The 19,774-nt window shown below is 42.0% G+C and overlaps 1 protein-coding gene across 1 annotated transcript in view; it reads right to left on the reverse strand.

Moving 5' to 3' along the window:
* GAB3 (GRB2 associated binding protein 3) overlaps window positions 1-19,774 on the reverse strand; it is a 151,448-nt gene that overhangs the window by 7,741 nt on the left and 123,933 nt on the right. Inside the window, exons 5-7 of the mRNA XM_089678295.1 lie at window positions 14,027-14,082; window positions 9,907-10,159; window positions 1,999-2,080 (exon numbers count right to left, since the gene is read on the reverse strand). Coding sequence (XP_089534421.1) covers window positions 1,999-2,080; window positions 9,907-10,159; window positions 14,027-14,082 — 391 coding nt within the window. The remainder of the gene's footprint in view (window positions 1-1,998; window positions 2,081-9,906; window positions 10,160-14,026; window positions 14,083-19,774) is intronic.

Below are 19,774 nucleotides of genomic sequence, written 5' to 3' on the forward strand. Positions count from 1 at the left end.
TATTCTGTGAATGTGAAAACTACAAGTTCTGACAGCCTACAAGCTGTCGGCTTGTAGTTCTCAATTAACTACCACAGAGCTGTTGAGTGTTGTGGTAGTTCATAGATTCTGTCAGTGTGTATCTGCTTGCACGTATGAGGTGTGAGCACATAGATACACCGACAGGTCTGCAGGAGTTCTACATGGCACCAGTAATTAGCTGATCACTGGTGCAATGCTTTCCAGGCTCCCAAAAGAAAGCATAGTACATTTATTATTTTTTCGTTAAAAGGTGAACTTATCCTTTAATTGAGCAAGCTGAAGTTAGAAGCCGATTGGCTATCATGCACAGTTGCACCAGATATTGCGCTCTCCAGGTTTAGTAAATCAACCCCTCTATGTAGACACCTGAATAACTGCATAGCTGGTAACAATTGTCAACTCATCCCTTTAGGTACTTAAATTCACATATTATACAGATACTGTATCATAAATCGTTAGATCAACTGAGCCATCATGATTTACCATGGGAAAATGAAGCATGCTTGTCCTGCGGTGATAGGGTGCCTGCATGGATGTACAATCACATAGCAAATTGGGATCCCCAAGTGTACCCAGCAAATCATGCACTGATGTTTAATGCATATAGTGTGCTCTCTGTTCTAATAGGGTGCATTAAGTAATGTATATGTCAACGTTATAATTGAAAACAAAAAAAAAACAATACAAAGTAACTGTAATAAGACAAGCACAATAATTATCCATTAAGGAATGAAATATGCAAAGTATGTTATGCTGTTGCAGCAAAAAAAAAGTAATTGAATGTGTGGGTATTTGTCATTGGTATATCTATTTTACGCACCAGTGTATAGAATCTCATACCCTGGCTAGTACATATCCTTCTACCCATTGGCACAGAGATATGTGCCTCCCCATACTCCCGTTTGCAGAGATCTTTAGGTTCCTATGCACCATACAATAGGTAGTAATACATTTTACACATGTTGGTGCACTGTGGATTCATCCATTGTGAATGGCACCCCCAAACCCACCTTTATTGCAGTGCAGCAGACGTACCATGTGTTTGTGTTGTGCCAGTGAAAGTTGCAGCAGGGGAGATTTTTGGTCCATTGGGGTGTGCTAGGCAGCCTGTTAAATAAACTGCCATAGACTACCCTTGTATGACTTAGTGTTTAGGCTTTTTATTGCATTATCTATTTATTATTTCAGGTACTTGTATAGTGCAGTCAATTTATGCAGCGCTTTACACACACACACACACGTATATTGTGCATTCACATAAGTCCCTAACCCTCAAGGGGCGTACAATCTAAGGTCCCTAACTTACATTCATACACATACTTTGGCCAATTTAGACGGGATCCAATTAACCTACCAGCATGTCTTTGTAACACTCACAGGCACAGGGAGAACATGCAAACTCCAGGCAGGTGGTGCCGTGGCTGGGATTCGAACCAACCACCCTAGTACTTATTATTACACAAGGTGTCCCTCTTTATCATTTCAGAAATTTGGGAGGTATGACTATAGAAATTGACAAGGATGTTGCTTTACAGCACAGAATCTACTGAAAAACCCAATTCACCAAATAAACCTTTTACTGCAATTTTCGCTGCTCTGGTACAGTTTCCCTGCAGTGCTGGTGCAGCGCTGTGTACCCACACTTTCCCACTCCTTCAGCCGCCATGTTGCATCTTTCAGGCAATTACACTAACAATTTACAAGGAATTAATAGATGGACTGAAGAGTAAATGTATGCATAAATAACTGCCTGAACTCAGCTACACTTTTATTTAAATTGACTGCCAGGAATACAATGAAAAATCTCTGTTAATAGCAAGAGAATGGCATGCCCATATCAAAGATGTCTAATTTAGATACAAGCCACACTCTGAACAATATTGAAAGGCATCAAGCAGTTTACATTACTCAAATACAACAGCACAAAAACAAAACAAAAAAACACAACACAAAAAGGATAAAGTATGGACTACTTACTAAGGCACTGTCCACGTTCTTGTAATTGGTGCATGTTCTCTTATTGTGGAAAGGTTCCGCAGATCCAGGGGAGGTGGGCGCACTGCAGACACAAAAGTTTGGAGTTAAACTGTGTTATAGAGAGATGTTCAATGGAACGTCTAGAACGCCAGAAAGACCAAGGTGATTTTTCATGAATTGTCTATTGTCTTTTTAAACATTCTGTGCTAAATCTCAACTCCCTGCTTTATAGTAAAATGCCACTGACAGGACTGAAAAGAGGACCAGAAAAATCTGTGGCCTATGCTTGGCCACAAAGGACCCAATCTTGTCCCAATCCAATGGCAACAATCTGGTGAGAAAGGGGTCCAAATAGCATACCCAATAGCTGTTTAACAGATGATTGTCATCATATGTTGATAACCACCAATCAAAAATAAGAATAATTTAATTTATTAAGCACAACTTACAAATATAAAGGATAAAAAATCAAACGCTTAGCAACTGAAATTTTGTGAGCTAGACACGAAAAAAAAGTTTAGGGAACAACATGTTATCAATGTCTTAGACATAACCCTTTTATCCATGGGTCTGTCTGCCCCCTCAGATAGTGGCCCCCATAAAGGGGCCCCTTATGCATGCATGCACAATTGGACATCCCCTGTCATTACTGAAGCATACTCCCAATCTCCTGAATACTTCCCCTCTGTGGATTGGTTATGCAGCATGCATTCGCAGTAGGACTTCTCCTGTGTCTTCTCTCTGTGCTTGTGAATTTTATTGCCTAACATCTGCATGCCTACTGAGGCAAACCCTCACTAATGACCTACTGAAAACAGCACACCCCCACTAGTGACCTACTGCAATGTGCACACCCCCAGTAGTGAGCTGCTAGAATCTGCACACCCCCAGTAGTGAGCTGCTAGAATCTGCACACCCCCTTTAGTGACCTACTAGAATATGCACACGTGAGTTAGTGACCTACTGCAATTTGCACATCCCCACTAGTGACCTACTGCAAACTGCACACCCCTACTAGTGACCTACTGCAATCTTCACCCCCCCTCTAGTGAGCTGCTGCAATCTGCACACCCCCACTAGTGACCTACTAGAATATGCACACCCCCATTAGTGACCTACTGCAATCTGTATACCCCACTAGTGACCTACTGCAATCTGTATACCCCACTAGTGACCTACTGCAATCAATACATCCCCACTAGTGACCCACTACAATCTGCACATCCCCACTAGTGACTTACTGCAATCTGCACACCCACTACATAGTTACATACGTAGTCTGGCTGAAAAAAAAAACAAAGTCCATCCAGTTCAACTAAAAAAAAAAAAAAAAAAAAAGTTATAATCCTACACCCACAGTGGATCCAGAGAAGGGCACCCCCCCCCCCCCCCGCGCAAAAGCAGGGGAGAAAATTATTTTCTGATCCCCTGAGAGGCAATCAGATAGTCCCTGGATCAACTTTACCTATAAATGTTAGTATCCAGTGATATCATGTGTATCTAGGAAAGAATCCAGGTCTTTTTTAAAACAATCCACTGAGCTGGACAGAACCAGGCTCAGACTCTTCAGGGAGTCTATTCTACATTTTCACAGCTCTTACTGTGAAGAAACCTTTCTGTATTTGGAGATTAAATCGCTTTTCCTCCAGTGCCCCCTTGTCCTCTGTGATGACCTCAGGGTGAATAACTCTACACCTAGTTCACTAAATGAACTAATGTATTTACCGTATACATGTTGATCATATCCCCCCTTAATCTCCTCTTCTCAAGCGAGAATAAATTCAGTTCCTCTAATCTTTCCTCATAGCTGAGCTCCTCCATGCCTCTTTGGTTGCCCTTCTCTGCACTCTCTCAAGTTCCTCAATGTTCTTTTTGTGAATTGGTGTCCAAAACTGAACTGCATATTCCAGATGAGGTATTACTAATGATTTGTACAGGGTAATATGATATCTCTCTCTCTGGAGTCTATACCTCTTTTAATACAAGAAAGGATTTTGCTCACTTTAGAAACCGCAGCTTGGCATTGCATGCCATTATTAAGCTTGTGATCTACCAGAACTCCCAGATCCTTCTCCACCATTGATTCCCTCAGTTGTACCCCCCCTAGTGAATATGTTATAAATATTCTTAGCCCCCAAGTGCATAACCTTACATTTATCAACACTAGTGACCTACTGCAATCTGTACATCCCCACTAATGGCCAAATGCAATCTGCACACTCTACTAGAGACCTACTAGAATCTGCACACCCCCATTAGTGACCTACTGAAATCCACACATTCTACACTAGTAACCTACTGCAAACTGCACACCCCCACTAGTAAGCTGCTGGAATCTGCACACCCCCACTAGTGACCTATTAGAATATGCACACTCCCATTAGTGACCTACTGAAATCTGCACACCCCCTACTAGTAACCTACTGCAATCTGCAAACCCCCATTAGTGACCTACTGCAATATGCACATTTCTTCCTTGTTGCAGTTTGTACTTACAGCACTCAAATCTTTAGTATGCTTTGACAAAGTAAACAGCAGCCTCTGAAATGTAACTTTTTATGTCCACTTACTCTTTGCATAGGCTGCACTTTAAAGTGGAACCACACTGTATCTGAGCACTATAAACCAAAGCACAATTTAATTCATATTTAATATTCAAAGCACACTCCCCATTCCATCCATGTCTCCATGCTTTATTTTGCCGAGAAATCACTGGAAAAAACACTCCCCTATCATTTCCGGTTGTGGACATTTTGAGTACGGGCAAATGAATCATGTATCATTTACTTCCTGGAGTCCATTTGCCCTTAGCTCAGGCATGCAGACAGGAGGATGTGATTAGCTGAGAAAACCCCACCTCCCCTCCTGAAGACTCCTGATGTCAGTACTAGGCTCGTTGGTTCAAATCCCAACCATGGCACCACCTGCCTGCAGTTTGCATGTTCTCCCTGTCTTTGTGTGGCTTTCCTCCGGTACTCTGGTTTCCTCCCACACTGCAAAGACATGCTGGTAGGTTAATTGGCTCCTGTTTAAATTGGCCCTAGTATGTGTATGTATGAACGTAAGATAGGGACCTTAGATTGTATGCTCCGTGAGGGTTAGGGACAGATGTGAATGTATACATGTAAAGCATTGCATAAATTGACGGCGCTATATAAGTACCTGTAAAGAATAAAATAAAGTACATAATTTGCCTAGGCAGGGAAACCAGGAAGTAACTAAAGAAATGTAAAAAACATGATTTACTAATATTAGCAGCATAAAGAATGAAAATAGTCAATGTTAATTGATAGAATGAAGTTCCAATTTAATAATTGGCTTTATCTCCTGAATTACAGTTTTTCTTTATGGCTATATTTTTCCCCAAGTTTATTTTTTTGCTACGGTTCCTCTAGCATCCAGCATCCAAGTGGCTTAATTGGAAGGACATTGTACCCTCTTTATTCCAGTCAGTGTAAACCTGTGAAGAGCAATGCAACAGGTTTACTTTAACCTATTCATCAGCAGCATATACTCCCCTGCTGCTCTGTTCAAAAACTGGGTGCAAAGGAATGTCCTGTGTAAGTGAGGAGTCCCTAGAGATAAAGCTTACATATGCAAAGAAAAAATTATAAAAAGTACAGATCCTTACAGGTCCTATATTTATACTGAAGTAACAAGCTGAGAGGGAGCACACCACAAAGAAAATATATTCATAAAAACTTATTTAAAAAAATGGATTTTGCTCTACACCTCAACCAAAATCAACATAATTATACCCAACAAACATAAATGAACTGTATGTCTAGAAAATAATTAGTACTGACAGATATGACTTAAAAATTTCATTTATTGATTATACACCCAAAAACACAATGAACATACACAAATGAATCCATTAAAAATGAAGAGTCATGTCCTGAAATGACTGGAGTGTATTTAAACTGTAACTACACATATTTCCATCTGCTCAAATCAATACCAAATGACCAATCAGAGCTGAGAGCTCTCAGAGAAATAAAGGGGACAGTTATAAGGATAGATAAGGTGGCCTCCAAATAAAATCAGCATGCTGGACAAATATTCCCCAAAATCCATCCTCAAAACAGTTGGCTATATACTGTATAGGGTAAATTGCTGATAAGGTAGATCTGCCAATATATTTTGGGCCGAGGTTAAGCCAGATTGAACCCAATGTTCCTTGTGCTAAAAGTGGCATCAAATATACCTGCGCTTGAAATTTCATAGATGGACAAAGATAGGTACATGTTCTACAGTCACCATTGTCCATATTACAAGGAACAATTGGATGTGGTCCAGAGAAAAAAAACAGAACTTCTATGAAGGTGTACTAAAGATATATATTGGCACACATTAATTTCATATATCCGCCAACCTCCCTCGCACAACTGGACATAGAGGACATCCACATACACTTAGACTTGATTGACCAACACATGTAACAAATGTGTATCTCCGCCAAAATGCAGATCAGAGGCTTGGAGTAAAGTTTCAATGTAACAATGGTGGCCTTTTCGTATCCACAGTTTAATACAACTCAAATGTTGCCCTTCATGCTTGCAAGACAGGTATACATATCAATCGATTGGATAGTCCAAAAAGTTAGTTCTGATATGACTGATGCTCCGCTTGACCAGTTTCTCTTGACCCACCCGGCTGCATCAGAGACATATGCCTACATATGGTTATGGACTCCCTATGTGGATAGAACGAGTGTCCCTTCACTATCTCTTAGAATGGGCCAAATATTTCTCCATACGCAGAACTATTGTGTATTTCCTTGGCTGCTGGTGCTGAAAGGAATAATAGGAGAGTAGAAGAATAGTAAGTGTATGCTGAAGAGGGGTAAGGGAATAATATACACCTGCTGCTTTTCCCTGAATAGGCAAAGTGCAGGTTTGCTTTAAAGGGGAGAACCATTTACTTGTCACTGTTATCAGGAGAAAGGTGGCAGAGCATTCCAGCAACATTCCTAAAGCAGAGTTCTGGGCAAAAAAAAAAATTTGTGGCATGCAGTGGGGCTGTGCCCACAGTGCATGGGCTAACTGCTCGTTTGTGTCTAGGGGTGATCAGAGCAAAGATATACTTACCTAATCTGCTGATCCTCCAAGTGCAAGACCAGTCCCTGCCGCTTCTGCCCACTAGCAGTCCTGTGAATGGACGGTTCCTGACATCATGTCCATAGACCAGCTTTGGGCATGAATACGGCAGGAGCAGTCCACTGCAGGATGTTGGGGGAGCGCCATTTTTGGGAGCTTTGAAGGACAAAGTAAGCAGAGCCTTTCGGGGGCCCCCTGGACAAAATAAGCAGTTAACCCATGGGACAAAAAAAAAAAAAAAAAAAATTACATGGCGTTCTGCTTTAAAAATGCTGACCTATTTCTCTTATGAAGGATGCAGAACAGCGATAAAGAGATTCAGTATCAGAGAATAAAGCTTCTGATCATCTCCATAGGTAAAATTCCCAAGAAGGATATACCCACAGGTGACAATACACATAAAGGTGAGGAGTTCACCCTGTTTTTTGTTAAATGAGGAAAACCCATTTAGTGTCGATATAAGAAAGAAGAAGAAACGATATAACTTTACTGGCTAATTGGTTCTTTTATTCTCTAGTGTGAAGGTTTGAGTTCCATTAGTGATGTACTTATTCTGTCGAGAGTATGTTATAATTAATACCACGGTGGTGGGAGGTGAAATCAAAAGAGATTGCTTTCAATAACAGCACAACGTCTTTTCTTAACTCAAACTATTCCAAGAATTAGAATAGCATTTCTCTCGCTTCTGTTGGTAACTCTACAAAAAACTCTGCATCGACATAAATAATATTTTAATGCAGGCAACACAAGTTAAGAAGCCATTAAAGCCTTTTGGTTTGTAAAACAAACTGTTTAAAAGAAAATTGCTTCTTTGATAAAAGCCCCCCTTGTGTGAAAGAGAACTTGGCAATTATCACCAACATATACAGTATGTAAGGGATTCTGTGAAGGACCTGCATTCCTTACAAACAAGCAGTGGGCTTCTCAAAGAATAACATATGAAATTTACTTAATGTCAAAAAAGTATCTATCTCCTAAAGCAGGCAATTAGACTCAAGAGGTCATGTGTAAATATAGGTTGGGAAATAAAAAGAAATACAGTGCTGTAGGTTGCTGTGGGCAACACAAGCTTTCCTTTCTCTTCCTCCGCTTTTTTTAAATAAGGCCTGCTAAGATGGATTTCTAAGAAAACCAGATGCTTGTTAGTTCATGCTTGGCAACATTTACAAATAATTTGCAGAAATATGTTCCTGGCAGTCGAGTCATGGAACTATGTTATACACTGTACAATCTACTTTTGATCGACATTAGGGTAGTCTGTGAATGTCTAACATGTTACATATATAGGGTCACTATGAATCGACATTGAACCTGGAATGCCTAGTTGTAAATCAAGGGATTTGGTACAATATCAGTCCTAGTTCACTTTTATGATGCAGATCATTAAAGGTAGGTCATACTTATCATGATAATAAGGTTTTTGATTTGATATTGGCTCAAATTCTAGCAGCTCCTAGATGTTTATTGTGTTCAGTGCTCCCTGAAACAACAATTACAATTCTGGCTGTCACTATTTTTTTTGAAAAAAATGTAAGGTGTACCCATTTTTTACCAGTTGGACACTGGAGAAAGAATAGAAGGTGCCAAGTCTCTTGCTTTTGTCTGTATGCATAGCAGCCATAGGACATTGAAAACCTAACAGAGCTTCTGACATTTCCCTATGCTACAAAAAGGTTTCTGTGCTGCTATTGTTGGTCACATTGGCAAGATTCCCCATTACTTCCTGTTCCTCTGGTCCCATGTCAGCAAGACAGAAAATCAAGGAGAAATTTCATCAAAGCAAATCAAGGCCAGAACTGGATCTAGCCTATTTGATCTGGGGGTTCAGTAAAAAAATAATCAGGGGGCATAATGCCAACACTGTGTGTGAGTCACTGACAGTCTGTAACACAGTGTAACAACCTGGGAAATACTGTGAAAAGTATACCTTATGGCGCCGCTCCAAGTTATGGATGGAAGGAAAAGGATCATCTCTCCGGTAAGTGAGAAGAGGGGAGCATGAGTTCAAGCGATTCCATTGTCAGCCAATACAAGTGAAAGGGTGGATGATGCTCAACCGATCCCAGGAGTCTAATGTTGAGGAATGGCCTCAGTCGCCATTCTGACCATGCCCTCTGATGCGTTTTGCCCCGTTCACCGGGGCTTGGTCACAGAGCTGTTAACAAGCCCCAGTGGACAGGGGCAAAACACGTCAGAGGGCTGACCAGAATGACAGCTTAGGTCATTCCTGAACATTGGACTCCTGGGATTGGTTTAGCAGCGTCCATCCCTTAACCTGGGAAACATTATTATGTATTAGGTTGTCATTAGATTAGGGTGACTCATCAGAGTCCCCTTTTACATCAGGTTCCCATTATAGTGACCTCTTACATCAGTATCCCTAATAGAGTACCCCCTTACATCAATTGTCCCCATCAGAGTTACATATGATCAGTCATCCCCATTAAAGTGCTCCCCGACATGAGGTGTCCCCATCAGAGTGCCCCCTTACATGGATTGTCCCCTTCTTATGTCAACTGTCTGCATCTGACTGGCTCATGGATCAGTGGATCCATTCTCAGAGACTGGGGGGGGGGGGGGGCACAACTAAAACCTGGGGGGGCAAAGCCCACCCCACCACCCTCGTAGATCCGGCCCTGATTCAAGGCAGCAATAAAAACTTTCCAACACTATCATACTGTGTCCAAAACTTAAATAAATGTTTTGACTGGAATTGTTTTAGCAATGACAAACCATATATTGGAACTGAAAAGATAACATTTAATATCACTATGTTTATTAAGATTTACAAAACAGCAATGCAACTTACTCTTTCTTCGTGGCTTTAGGTCCCGATTTACAGGAGGTGGTTCCAGGTCTGTGGGGAGATCTGGCAAAGGACTGGAAACCTTGGAGTTAACTGATGCAGGGAAGCTGAAGGCTGCAGTTACTGGGCTCATAGGTATATATCCGTCTGTACTACAGTCTGACTCTGAACATGGTGGGGAAGCATTTGGGTTCATGGGGACATAGCTGTCATCTGAGCAGTCTGAAGCGAAGGAATGCTGCGGTGTAAACCTGGGCTAAAATACAAAATAGACGTTATTATCAATACTGTGCTTTCATTAGTAAAGAACTGATCATAGGCCATAATACACATCAAAGATCAATAACTACAGCAATTGGTGATTATATTTAGCAGTGTTACATAGTCATATGACTAATACACACAATGAAATATTTGATTTCTGAAGGAAAGGTGACCCCTGGAAGAGTTTACCCTTTCGAGACTCAACTAACCAGCTGCACACAGACTTAAAAATAATCAGATGTAAGTTGCTGGGTCCGACCAAAAACACTGAGCAGACCCAAGCTCACTTGCAGTCTTCAAATCACATTTATTTAGTCTACAAATAACTGACCACAGAGATCCTAAGTGTAGGGATCACTGCCAGTGTAGTGGAAACTGGAAAAGCTCTTTAAAAGGGACTTTTATGAGAAAAAAGTGGGAATATCTTCGTGTAGTAACATTTTTCTCAGGACAGATATGGTAATATATTGCCAAGATTCTCTGTAGGGCTTCTTAGTCTCATCTTAGTAGTTCACCTTCAGTCCGCCAAGCACAAGGATCCACCATATACACATATATGCAACCTCTGAGGACTGATTGGGTCTGCTTTTACTATTCAGAAGATTGATCCTGCCAGTCCCTACATCATCCTCGATTGACTTCCATGTCCTTACCACTTAATCATTATCTTGTCCTCATCTCCTATTGATCCCAATTAGATGTCTTTGACTTCATGTTCTTTCACTTTACTGGTTATCTGAGTGTGTGGAGTGTGTGTGGAGTGTGTAACTGTGTGCCCGGGCGGGTCTTTTACTATATGGCAACGTTGTCATGTTTTTATGGTGCAGGGTGGAGGGCATTGTTGGTTTTTGTACTTGGTATGTCATTTTCAATAAATACGGTGTTTGAAGCCGCAGCTTTCTTCTCTTGAGGACTTCTTTTCCAGTGAGTTCTTTACTTACAGGGTTTCTTTTTACCGCCAAGCACTTCAGCTGCAGGTGTATTGTGGCGATATGATTAATATGCTAATTGATTCACATTTTGTCCAGGAAGCCAGGAGGTATAGAGTGACAACCCTGGCTGATGTTTTGGTTGTGGACTGTTGTGGTTTCTATAACATTTAAAGCAAACATGCAATTTTAAACACTGACATTTATGTGGTGTCCTTTCACCACCCAATTTTTTTCTGCCACGTCATGTAATAAACTTCCCACCTGTCACTAGGTCACTATTTTAGTTTCAAGTTATGTGCAAAAGAAAAAACAAACATTTGAAGATGAGCTTCAGTTCTTGGCAACAATAGATGTTAACTGAATAAATGCAATTCCACAGCTGACCACTAGGAGCCTCTACTACATTCTGAAAAGTTACAGGTGTCACTGTAGATATTGTGGGCACATTAAAGTCTAGCAGTTTTTAAAGCGTACATTTACTAGGTGACGGGGGCATACATTTACTAGGTGACGGGGGCATACATTTACTAGGTGACAGGGGCATACATTTACTAGGTGACGGGGGCATACATTTACTAGGTGACGGGGGCATACATTTACTAGGTGACGGGGGCATACATTTACTAGGTGACGGGGGCATACATTTACTAGGTGACGGGGGCATACATTTACTAGGTGACTGGGGCATACATTTACTAGGTGACAGGGGCATACATTTACTAGGTGACAGGCCAATACATTTACTGGACGACGGGGGCATACATTTACTGGACGACGGGGCATACATTTACTGGACGACGGGGGCATACATTTACTGGGCCACGGGGGCATACATTTACTGGGCCACGGGGGCATACATTTACTGGGTCACGGGGGCATACAATTACTAGGCGACGGGGGCATACAATTACTGGGTCACGGGGGCATACAATTACTGGGTCACGGGGGCATACATTAACTGGGCGACGGGGGGCCTACAACTACTGGGCGACGGGGGGCCTACAACTACTGGGCGACGGGGGGCCTACAACTACTGGGCGACGGGGGGCCTACAACTACTGGGCGACGGGGGGCCTACAACTACTGGGCGACGGGGGCATACAACTACTGGGCCACGGGGGCATACAACTACTGGGCCACGGGGGCATACAACTACTGGGCCACGGGGGCATACAACTACTGGGCCACGGGGGCATACAACTACTGGGCCACGGGGGCATACATCTACTGGGCCACGGGGGCATACAACTACTGGGCCACGGGGGCATACATCTACTGGGCCACGGGGGCATACAACTACTGGGCCACGGGGGCATACAACTACTGGGCCACAGGGGCATACAACTACTGGGCCGCGGGGGCATACAATTACTGGGCCGCAGTGGCATACATTTACGGGGCCGCAGTGGCATACATTTGCTGGGGCCGCAGTGGCATACATTTGCTGGGGCCACAGTGGCATACATTTGCTGGGGCCACAGTGGCATACATTTGCTGGGGCCACAGTGGCATACATTTGCTGGGGCCACAGTGGCATACATTTGCTGGGGCCACAGTGGCATACATTTGCTGGGGCCACAGTGGCATACATTTGCTGGGGCCACAGTGGCATACATTTGCTGGGGCCACAGTGGCATACATTTACTGGGTCACAGGTGCGTACAATTACTGGGTCACAGGGGCATACAATTAGTTGGTCACAGGGGCATACAATTAGTTGGTCACAGTGGCATACATTTACTGGGTCACGGGGGCGTACAATTACTTGGTCAAGGGCGTACAATTACTGGGTCACAGTGGCATCAGGGGCAGACTGACAACTCATGGGGCCCCCGGGCAATAGGGGATCATGGGGCCCCTGTGTCCTTGCCCAAACTCAAAAAAGTCTATGAAAAAGGTACCAGGGGCATCTCATGGGGCCCCCTACTGACCCCGGGCAGTGCCCGAGTTTCCAAATGGTCAGTCCGCCCCTAAATGACATACATTTACTGGGTCACCGTGGCATACATTTACTGGGTCACAGTGGCATACATTTACTGGGTCATGGGCGTACAATTACTAGGTCAGAGGGGCATACATTTACTGGGTCACAGGCGTACAATTACTGGGTCACAGTGTCATACATTTACTGGGTCACGGTCGTACAATTACTGGATCAGAGGGGCATACATTTAGTGGGTCAATGTGGCTGCCACTGCTGACCTTCATTTAAAACAAATGCTAGCTGCCTGACTGCCAATGCCTTCAGTTCTTTAAAGCTATTTTTTTCTAGGAGTCACATAGGGCTACCATTGTCAAAAACCTGTTTAGGATCCTAGTTTTTTGACCAGCTGGGTTCAATAAGGTCTGAGTCACTGACCTGAAACACGTCAGATTAAAGTCAGACATCCTTATTTGCATACATGTTCCACGTGTGGGATGGTAAGCAGACAGGCAGCATTTTCAAAATGAGAAGTAGCAATGACAGCCTCAATGCCTCTCTCAGGATAGGTTGCCTTTAACATGCAGCAAGGAAAATCAAAGTAAATTCATAACTCCAGCCTTTTCCAGGTCAGTGACTCCATGACTCAGAACGATAGTAATATTATTGGATCAGTATGTCAGCCAGGCAATCCGCATTTTCAGAAGCATCTAGATCCTAGCAGTAGCTATCAGACATGTTCCCCATTGAAAAAAAAAAACTGAGACCCAGACATCTTATCAAGCTATTGCCTTTTAAATTCTTATTCATTTTTTAAAATTATTATATTGTGACTTATTGTATAGCAAGGTAGTCTCAAACCTCCTGCTATATTACTAGAATATAAAATGCAAAAAAAAAAAAAAAAAACACAACAGGAACAGTTAGAAACCTTCATAAAAGGACACAGCAGGTGTATAGAGCTAAGACATCATGTAAATATCAAATGAAAATGTACTATACCAACCAGATTTAAGCTAAGCCTCTTGTCCCTACTTCGTAACGAGCAGTCTTCCACATCACCTGAAAGAGAGAATATTTCAATGAGCAAGAATACAATACTTATTTTTAAAACTAACTTTATTGCATAGCAAGAAGCAGAAGCAATAATCCATCTGTAAATATAATTATCATTGGGTGGATATTAAAAACATACATCTGTGTACAATAAAATGAAATAAAATATATAAAAGTAATAGGGATGTTTATCATGAAGGTGCACCCTGATCAATGGTATCAACACAAATTTAGTAGCACTGCATTAGATGAATAAGCATCCATTAACTTGAAGCATAATGTAATTCCAGACAAATAACAGCCATTTCTGTGAAAGGAAAAAAAAAAAAAAAAGTTTTCAGGGTCCTTATGTCTCCAACATTAATGCCATAGTATCCTATACATTAAAACAATTAAGAGGAACACCTTGAAGGAGCTTAGAAGAAAAATGATGACGTATGAAGTGCGCCGCCCATCGGACATATAGGGAAGGGGGGTCCAAAAAGGGAAGGGGGGGTGTCACTGGTGCCAGAGTAAAATAAGCCCCAATGTTGGTGTCAGTGGTTAAACACATGTTGTTGGTATCATTAAGATAGAATACTACATCAGTGGTACCAATGAGTATTTGATTATTTTGCTGTGTCATAATAGTGGGGTGAGGCACTGGCACAGCACAGACTCCAAAACTTGATAAATAGGAGGGCTTCAGAAATTGATGAAAACTTGCTAGGTTATCTATAGAGGTCTCAAAAGCTAGACCAATAAAATAAACAGAAACAGAGTAATGTCAGAACTTTGTAAATCCACTTTTTTTTTACAGAGTTAGTTATTTAAAATATTAGAAGTGTGGCCAATGCTACAGAAGCTGTACTTCTGTACTTTTTGGATGTACTGCTTTTGTGGGTCACAGGAATAAACTTACTTTTGTACTCCTGCACTCAGAGTCAGCCTATAGCGGGCTATTACCCGCTGTCAGCTGAAGGAGCAGATCAGCTCCAGGTTCTGGAATGATCCCAAAAAATATTGTTGGGATACACCCAGCTGCCTTATTGACAACTGGCTCCATCTCCCTGCATGTGGCTGGGAGCCCAAGTCATTTGCATCTGCCCCCTCTCCAGTGAGGGGCATAGCTGGAGAGTGGTGACTGACAATACCTGCTCTCCACACCAAGCAGACTGAAAACTTAGCAACCAGTGGTTATGTCATCACTCAGTTCTCAGTCTTAGGAGTTAATCTGTCAAATTTGTTTCATAAACCCATACTCCTTTAAAGCCTATGTGCAAAACAACCCAGAAAAATCCGCACAAGGGGCATAACTTGCTGACAGTGGGATGTGTCCCTTGTGCTGATGCCTCTTCTTTAATTTGAAGTCCACCGACGTCCATGCCCTCCCCCACCCATGCCGCCATAAGCTTCTAGTACGGTGGGGGTTAATATATCTAAGGGTCTGTTACAGAGATTGACTATGCCCGCCCTTTCAACCTAGCCCCGCCATCCGCCATTCACAGAAGCCGTACTACAGCTTCTATGAGTATAACAGGATCTAAGAATGGAGAGGGCGGACGATTGATATATCTATGAGATCTTACTTGTATTAATCCCTGCAGCACTACAAGAATAAGGTGTGGGGGCGCATGGATGGACGGGAAGAGGAGTTCAAAGAGAAATCATCACAAGGTACACTTCCTACTGACTGTAAGTTTTGCTACTTTGGAGAGTGATTTGCATTGTTGTCTCTCCTTTAGGATGATATCTGCCAAACGTGGGTACCATAAGCCTAGACAAGGAGTGAGGTAGAATCTGGAACTGGCGAACAACATAACTACATTACATTAGGTAGCAGTTTGGCAGTGGTAAAAGTTGCTTCACATGGCTTAATTTGCAGAGGAATAAGAAATTCACATTTTTTTCCAATCACTAAAATGACCATTAATGTTAATCATACAAGGTTTAGGGTAAGAAGTTCCTTGTTTATGAAGAAAGTCCTCAAGAAAAAGAGTCCAGTCACACTATGCTCACAGGTGTACATTTACACACATTGAGACACACTGCATTAAAGGCTAATTAAAAAAAAATGCACATCTTTTTGCAGGTAAAAAAATGTGAATTTATTATTTTTTTTTATGCTGGAGCCTGTACAGCATTACACCGGCGATCAGCAGATCGTAAGTACAATGCAAGGCTCCTTCAGACTCTCAGTACACTGTCTGCCCTTACCTAACACTAGCAGGCAGCTACTGAATTGCAGGAAGAATTAAGGAACTACATGAGCGCTTACTAGTGCTCTAGCGGCTTATTGAGAACTACAAGCCGTCGGTCGCAGCAGCCAACAGTACTTCAGAAGGTAGTTCATTCATTCACAGAACTTTGTGAATGAATGATGTGACCATGTGGGTGGAGCCCTGCAAGGCTGTGTTATTTTTAAATAGTAACAGCAGATGCAGGGAGAGGATCCCCCACCCGCTGTCATGGGGAAGAGGGCATCAGAGGGAGAGGAGGTAGGAGCTGGAACCCAACATAGATTGGCAGCACACCTTAAAGTGGTTGTAAAGACAGAAGTTCTTTTTTTGTTTTTTTTACCTTACTGCAGTCTATTCAGTAAGGTAAAAAACCTTCTGCATGCAGCTTCCCCTGCAGCCCCCCTAAATACATACCTGTGCCTGTTCTCAATCCAGTAATGTGCACGAGACCCAAGGCTCTCAAACCTCTCTGCCTCCTCATTGGCTCAGATACAGCAGCGCAGGCTCCTGCTGCTGTCAATCAGAGCAAGTAACAAAGGAGTGGAGGCCGAGCCCTGTTCTCCATGTCTTATAGACATACACAGCAGGGCTCGGGAGCAAGCACGAACAAGTGCCCCCATAGCGAGTGGCTTGCTGAGGGGGCACTCAGCGGGGAGCAGGAGCCAAGAAGAGGAGGATCCATGCTGCACTGTGCAAAACCATTCCACAGAGCAGGTAAGAATGGCATGTTTGTTATTTTAAAAACAAAGCTTTACAATCACTTTGTGATGCGCTGGCTAAAACTGGTAAAACTGTTAAGAACCACAATCTACCTACTGTAGTTCCATGCAATAACATGCGAAGGAGCCCAGAGTGTTGTAAAGTCCCGTGGTATCTGCTCACCATTCAACTGTCATTTTCACAGTGCAGGCTAGATACAGATAACGCACTTATGGGAACCATTACAGTCTTTCTTACTCTCTTTTCTTGCTTGGGAGGTACAACAGATGGGTTAGTGGCATTGCTTTTAGCCAATAAATTGCTTCACTAGCTTTGAATAACTTCAGTGATTTGTATGTATTAGAGACTGCTTATACTATGTGAGAATCATAAGAAATACCACTGCATGCCGAACTGTATGCAACCAAGTGTTACATTTAGCAATGTGTATGTGGAATCTCTGACAGAACAATGTCACAAACAGTGCTTATTATACCATAAACATCAAAGCCTTTTACAGCTATCACTGGCTGAATTACATTTGAAGGATTATATCTGGCAGTACTAGGGTCATTGGTTCGAATCCCAACCACAGCGCAACCTGCCTGGAGTTTGCATGTTTTCCCTGTGCCTGCGTGAGTTTCCTCAGAGTACTCCGGTTTCCTCCCACACTCCAAAGACATGCTGGTAGGTTAATTAGCTCCTGTCTAAATTGGCCCTCGTATATGTACAGTTGTGTTCAAAATAATAGCAGTCAGACATCACTAACCTGATCACTGTTTTTGGTAGAAATGATATTTCCACATGACAAATAATTTACTAGCAGGTGTAGTAGAGTAATAGAAATCCAACAGTCCCAACAAGCATGACATGCATGCTGCTGATTCTGTGTAATTTAATCACTAATTGAAAGGGGCATGTTCAAAATAATAGCAGTGTGGAGTTCTATTAGTGAGGTCATTCATTCTTTGAAAAACAGGTGGCAATTATTGCCCTTATTTAAGGAAGGAAGGCAGCAAATGTTGTACATGCTGGTTACAGTGCATTTCTCTCTGAAATTCTGAGGAAAATGGGTCCTTCCAGACATTGTTCACAAGAACAGCGTACCTTGATTAAAAAGTTGATTGGAGAGGGGAAAACATATAAAGAAGTGCAGAAAATGATAGGCTGCTCATCTAAAATGATCGCAAATGATTTAAAATGGCAGCCAAAACCTGAAAGACGTGGAAGAAAGTGAAAAACTACCATTCGAATGGATAGAAGAATAGCCAAAATGGCAAGGACTCAGCCAACAATCAGCTCCAGGAAGATCAAAGAAGGTCTAAAGTTACCTGTGAGTACTGTTACAATTAGAAGACACCTATGTGAAGCCAAGCTATCTGCAAGAAGCCCCCGCAAAGTCCCACTGTTGAAAACAAGACGTGCTGAAGAGGTTACAATTTGCCAAAGAACACGTTGACTGACCTAAAGAGAAATGGTGCAACATTTTGTGGACTGATGAAAGTAAGATTGTTCTTTTTGGGTCTAGTGGCCGGAGACAGTTTGTCAGACGACCCCCAAACACTGAATTCAAGCCACAGTACACTGTGAAGACAGTGAAGCATGGTTGTGCAAGCATCATGATATGGGGATGTTTCTCATACTACGGTGTTGGGCCTATTTATCGCATACCAGGGATCATGGATCAGTTTGAATACATCAGAATACTTGAAGAGGTCATGCTGCCTTATGCTGAAGAGGAAATGCCCTTGAAATGGGTGTTCCAACAAGACAAAGACCCCAAACACACCAGTAAACGTTCAACATCTTGGTTCCAGATCAACAAGATTGAGGTTATGGAGTGGCCAGCCCAATCCCCGGATCTTAATCCAATAGAAAACTTGTGGGGTGACATCAAAAATGCAGTTTCTGAGGCAAAACCAAGAAATAGAGAAGAACTGTGGAATGTAGTCCAATCATCCTGGGCTGGAATACCTGTTCACAGGTGCCAGAAGTTGGTTGACTCCATGCAACACAGATGTACAGCAGTTCTCAGAAACAGTGGTTATACAACTAAATATTAATTAAGTGATTCAAAGGAAAGCAAAATCTTCAAACATTTTTCAGTTTATATAGTGAATGTTTGAGTTTGTAAAGAAGAATACAAACACTGCTATTTTTTTGAACAGTCTAATATTCATTTTTCTTAAATTTTTCTTCTTTTTTAGAGGAACAACACAAATTTGATACATTTTTCTTCATGTTTTGATTTGGAATAGAATGTGTAGTGTTCCCAATGCATTTGTGTGTATGGAAATAAAAGCTATTAGAAGGATTTTGAGCTTTATTCACTTTTTTGAACATACTGCTATTATTTTGAACACAACTGTATGTATGAATGTGAGTTAGGGACCTTAGATTGTACGCCCCTTGAGGGTTAGGGACTGAAGTGAATGTACAATATATGTATGTAAAGTGCTGTGTAAATTCATGGTGCTATATAAGTACCTGAAATAAATAAAAAAATAAATACACAGTGCATGAAGCTGATCTCCAGCCTTTCCTTCAGTCTTGCACAGTTGGCTTCTGTACTAAAATTGGGTAATTTGATTTCACTGCACTGATTTAACTGAGGTGTGCATGAGAAGCGGCAGCAAGTCAGACAGAGCCTCCTCTCTGGAGAACGCTCAACTTTTTTTAGCCCTTTCCTCCCCAATCTGACTGTCCCTGGTCCACCCCTTTTATTCTTTGGATTTCAGTTCTTTTAGTCGTAGAGACTCAGCAACACATATGGACATTAC

This window comes from Staurois parvus, unplaced genomic scaffold (genome assembly GCF_062004578.1).
Source record: "Staurois parvus isolate SC_StPar_1 unplaced genomic scaffold, SC_StPar_1.0 ptg000202l, whole genome shotgun sequence".
Taxonomy (NCBI): Eukaryota; Metazoa; Chordata; class Amphibia; order Anura; family Ranidae; genus Staurois; species Staurois parvus.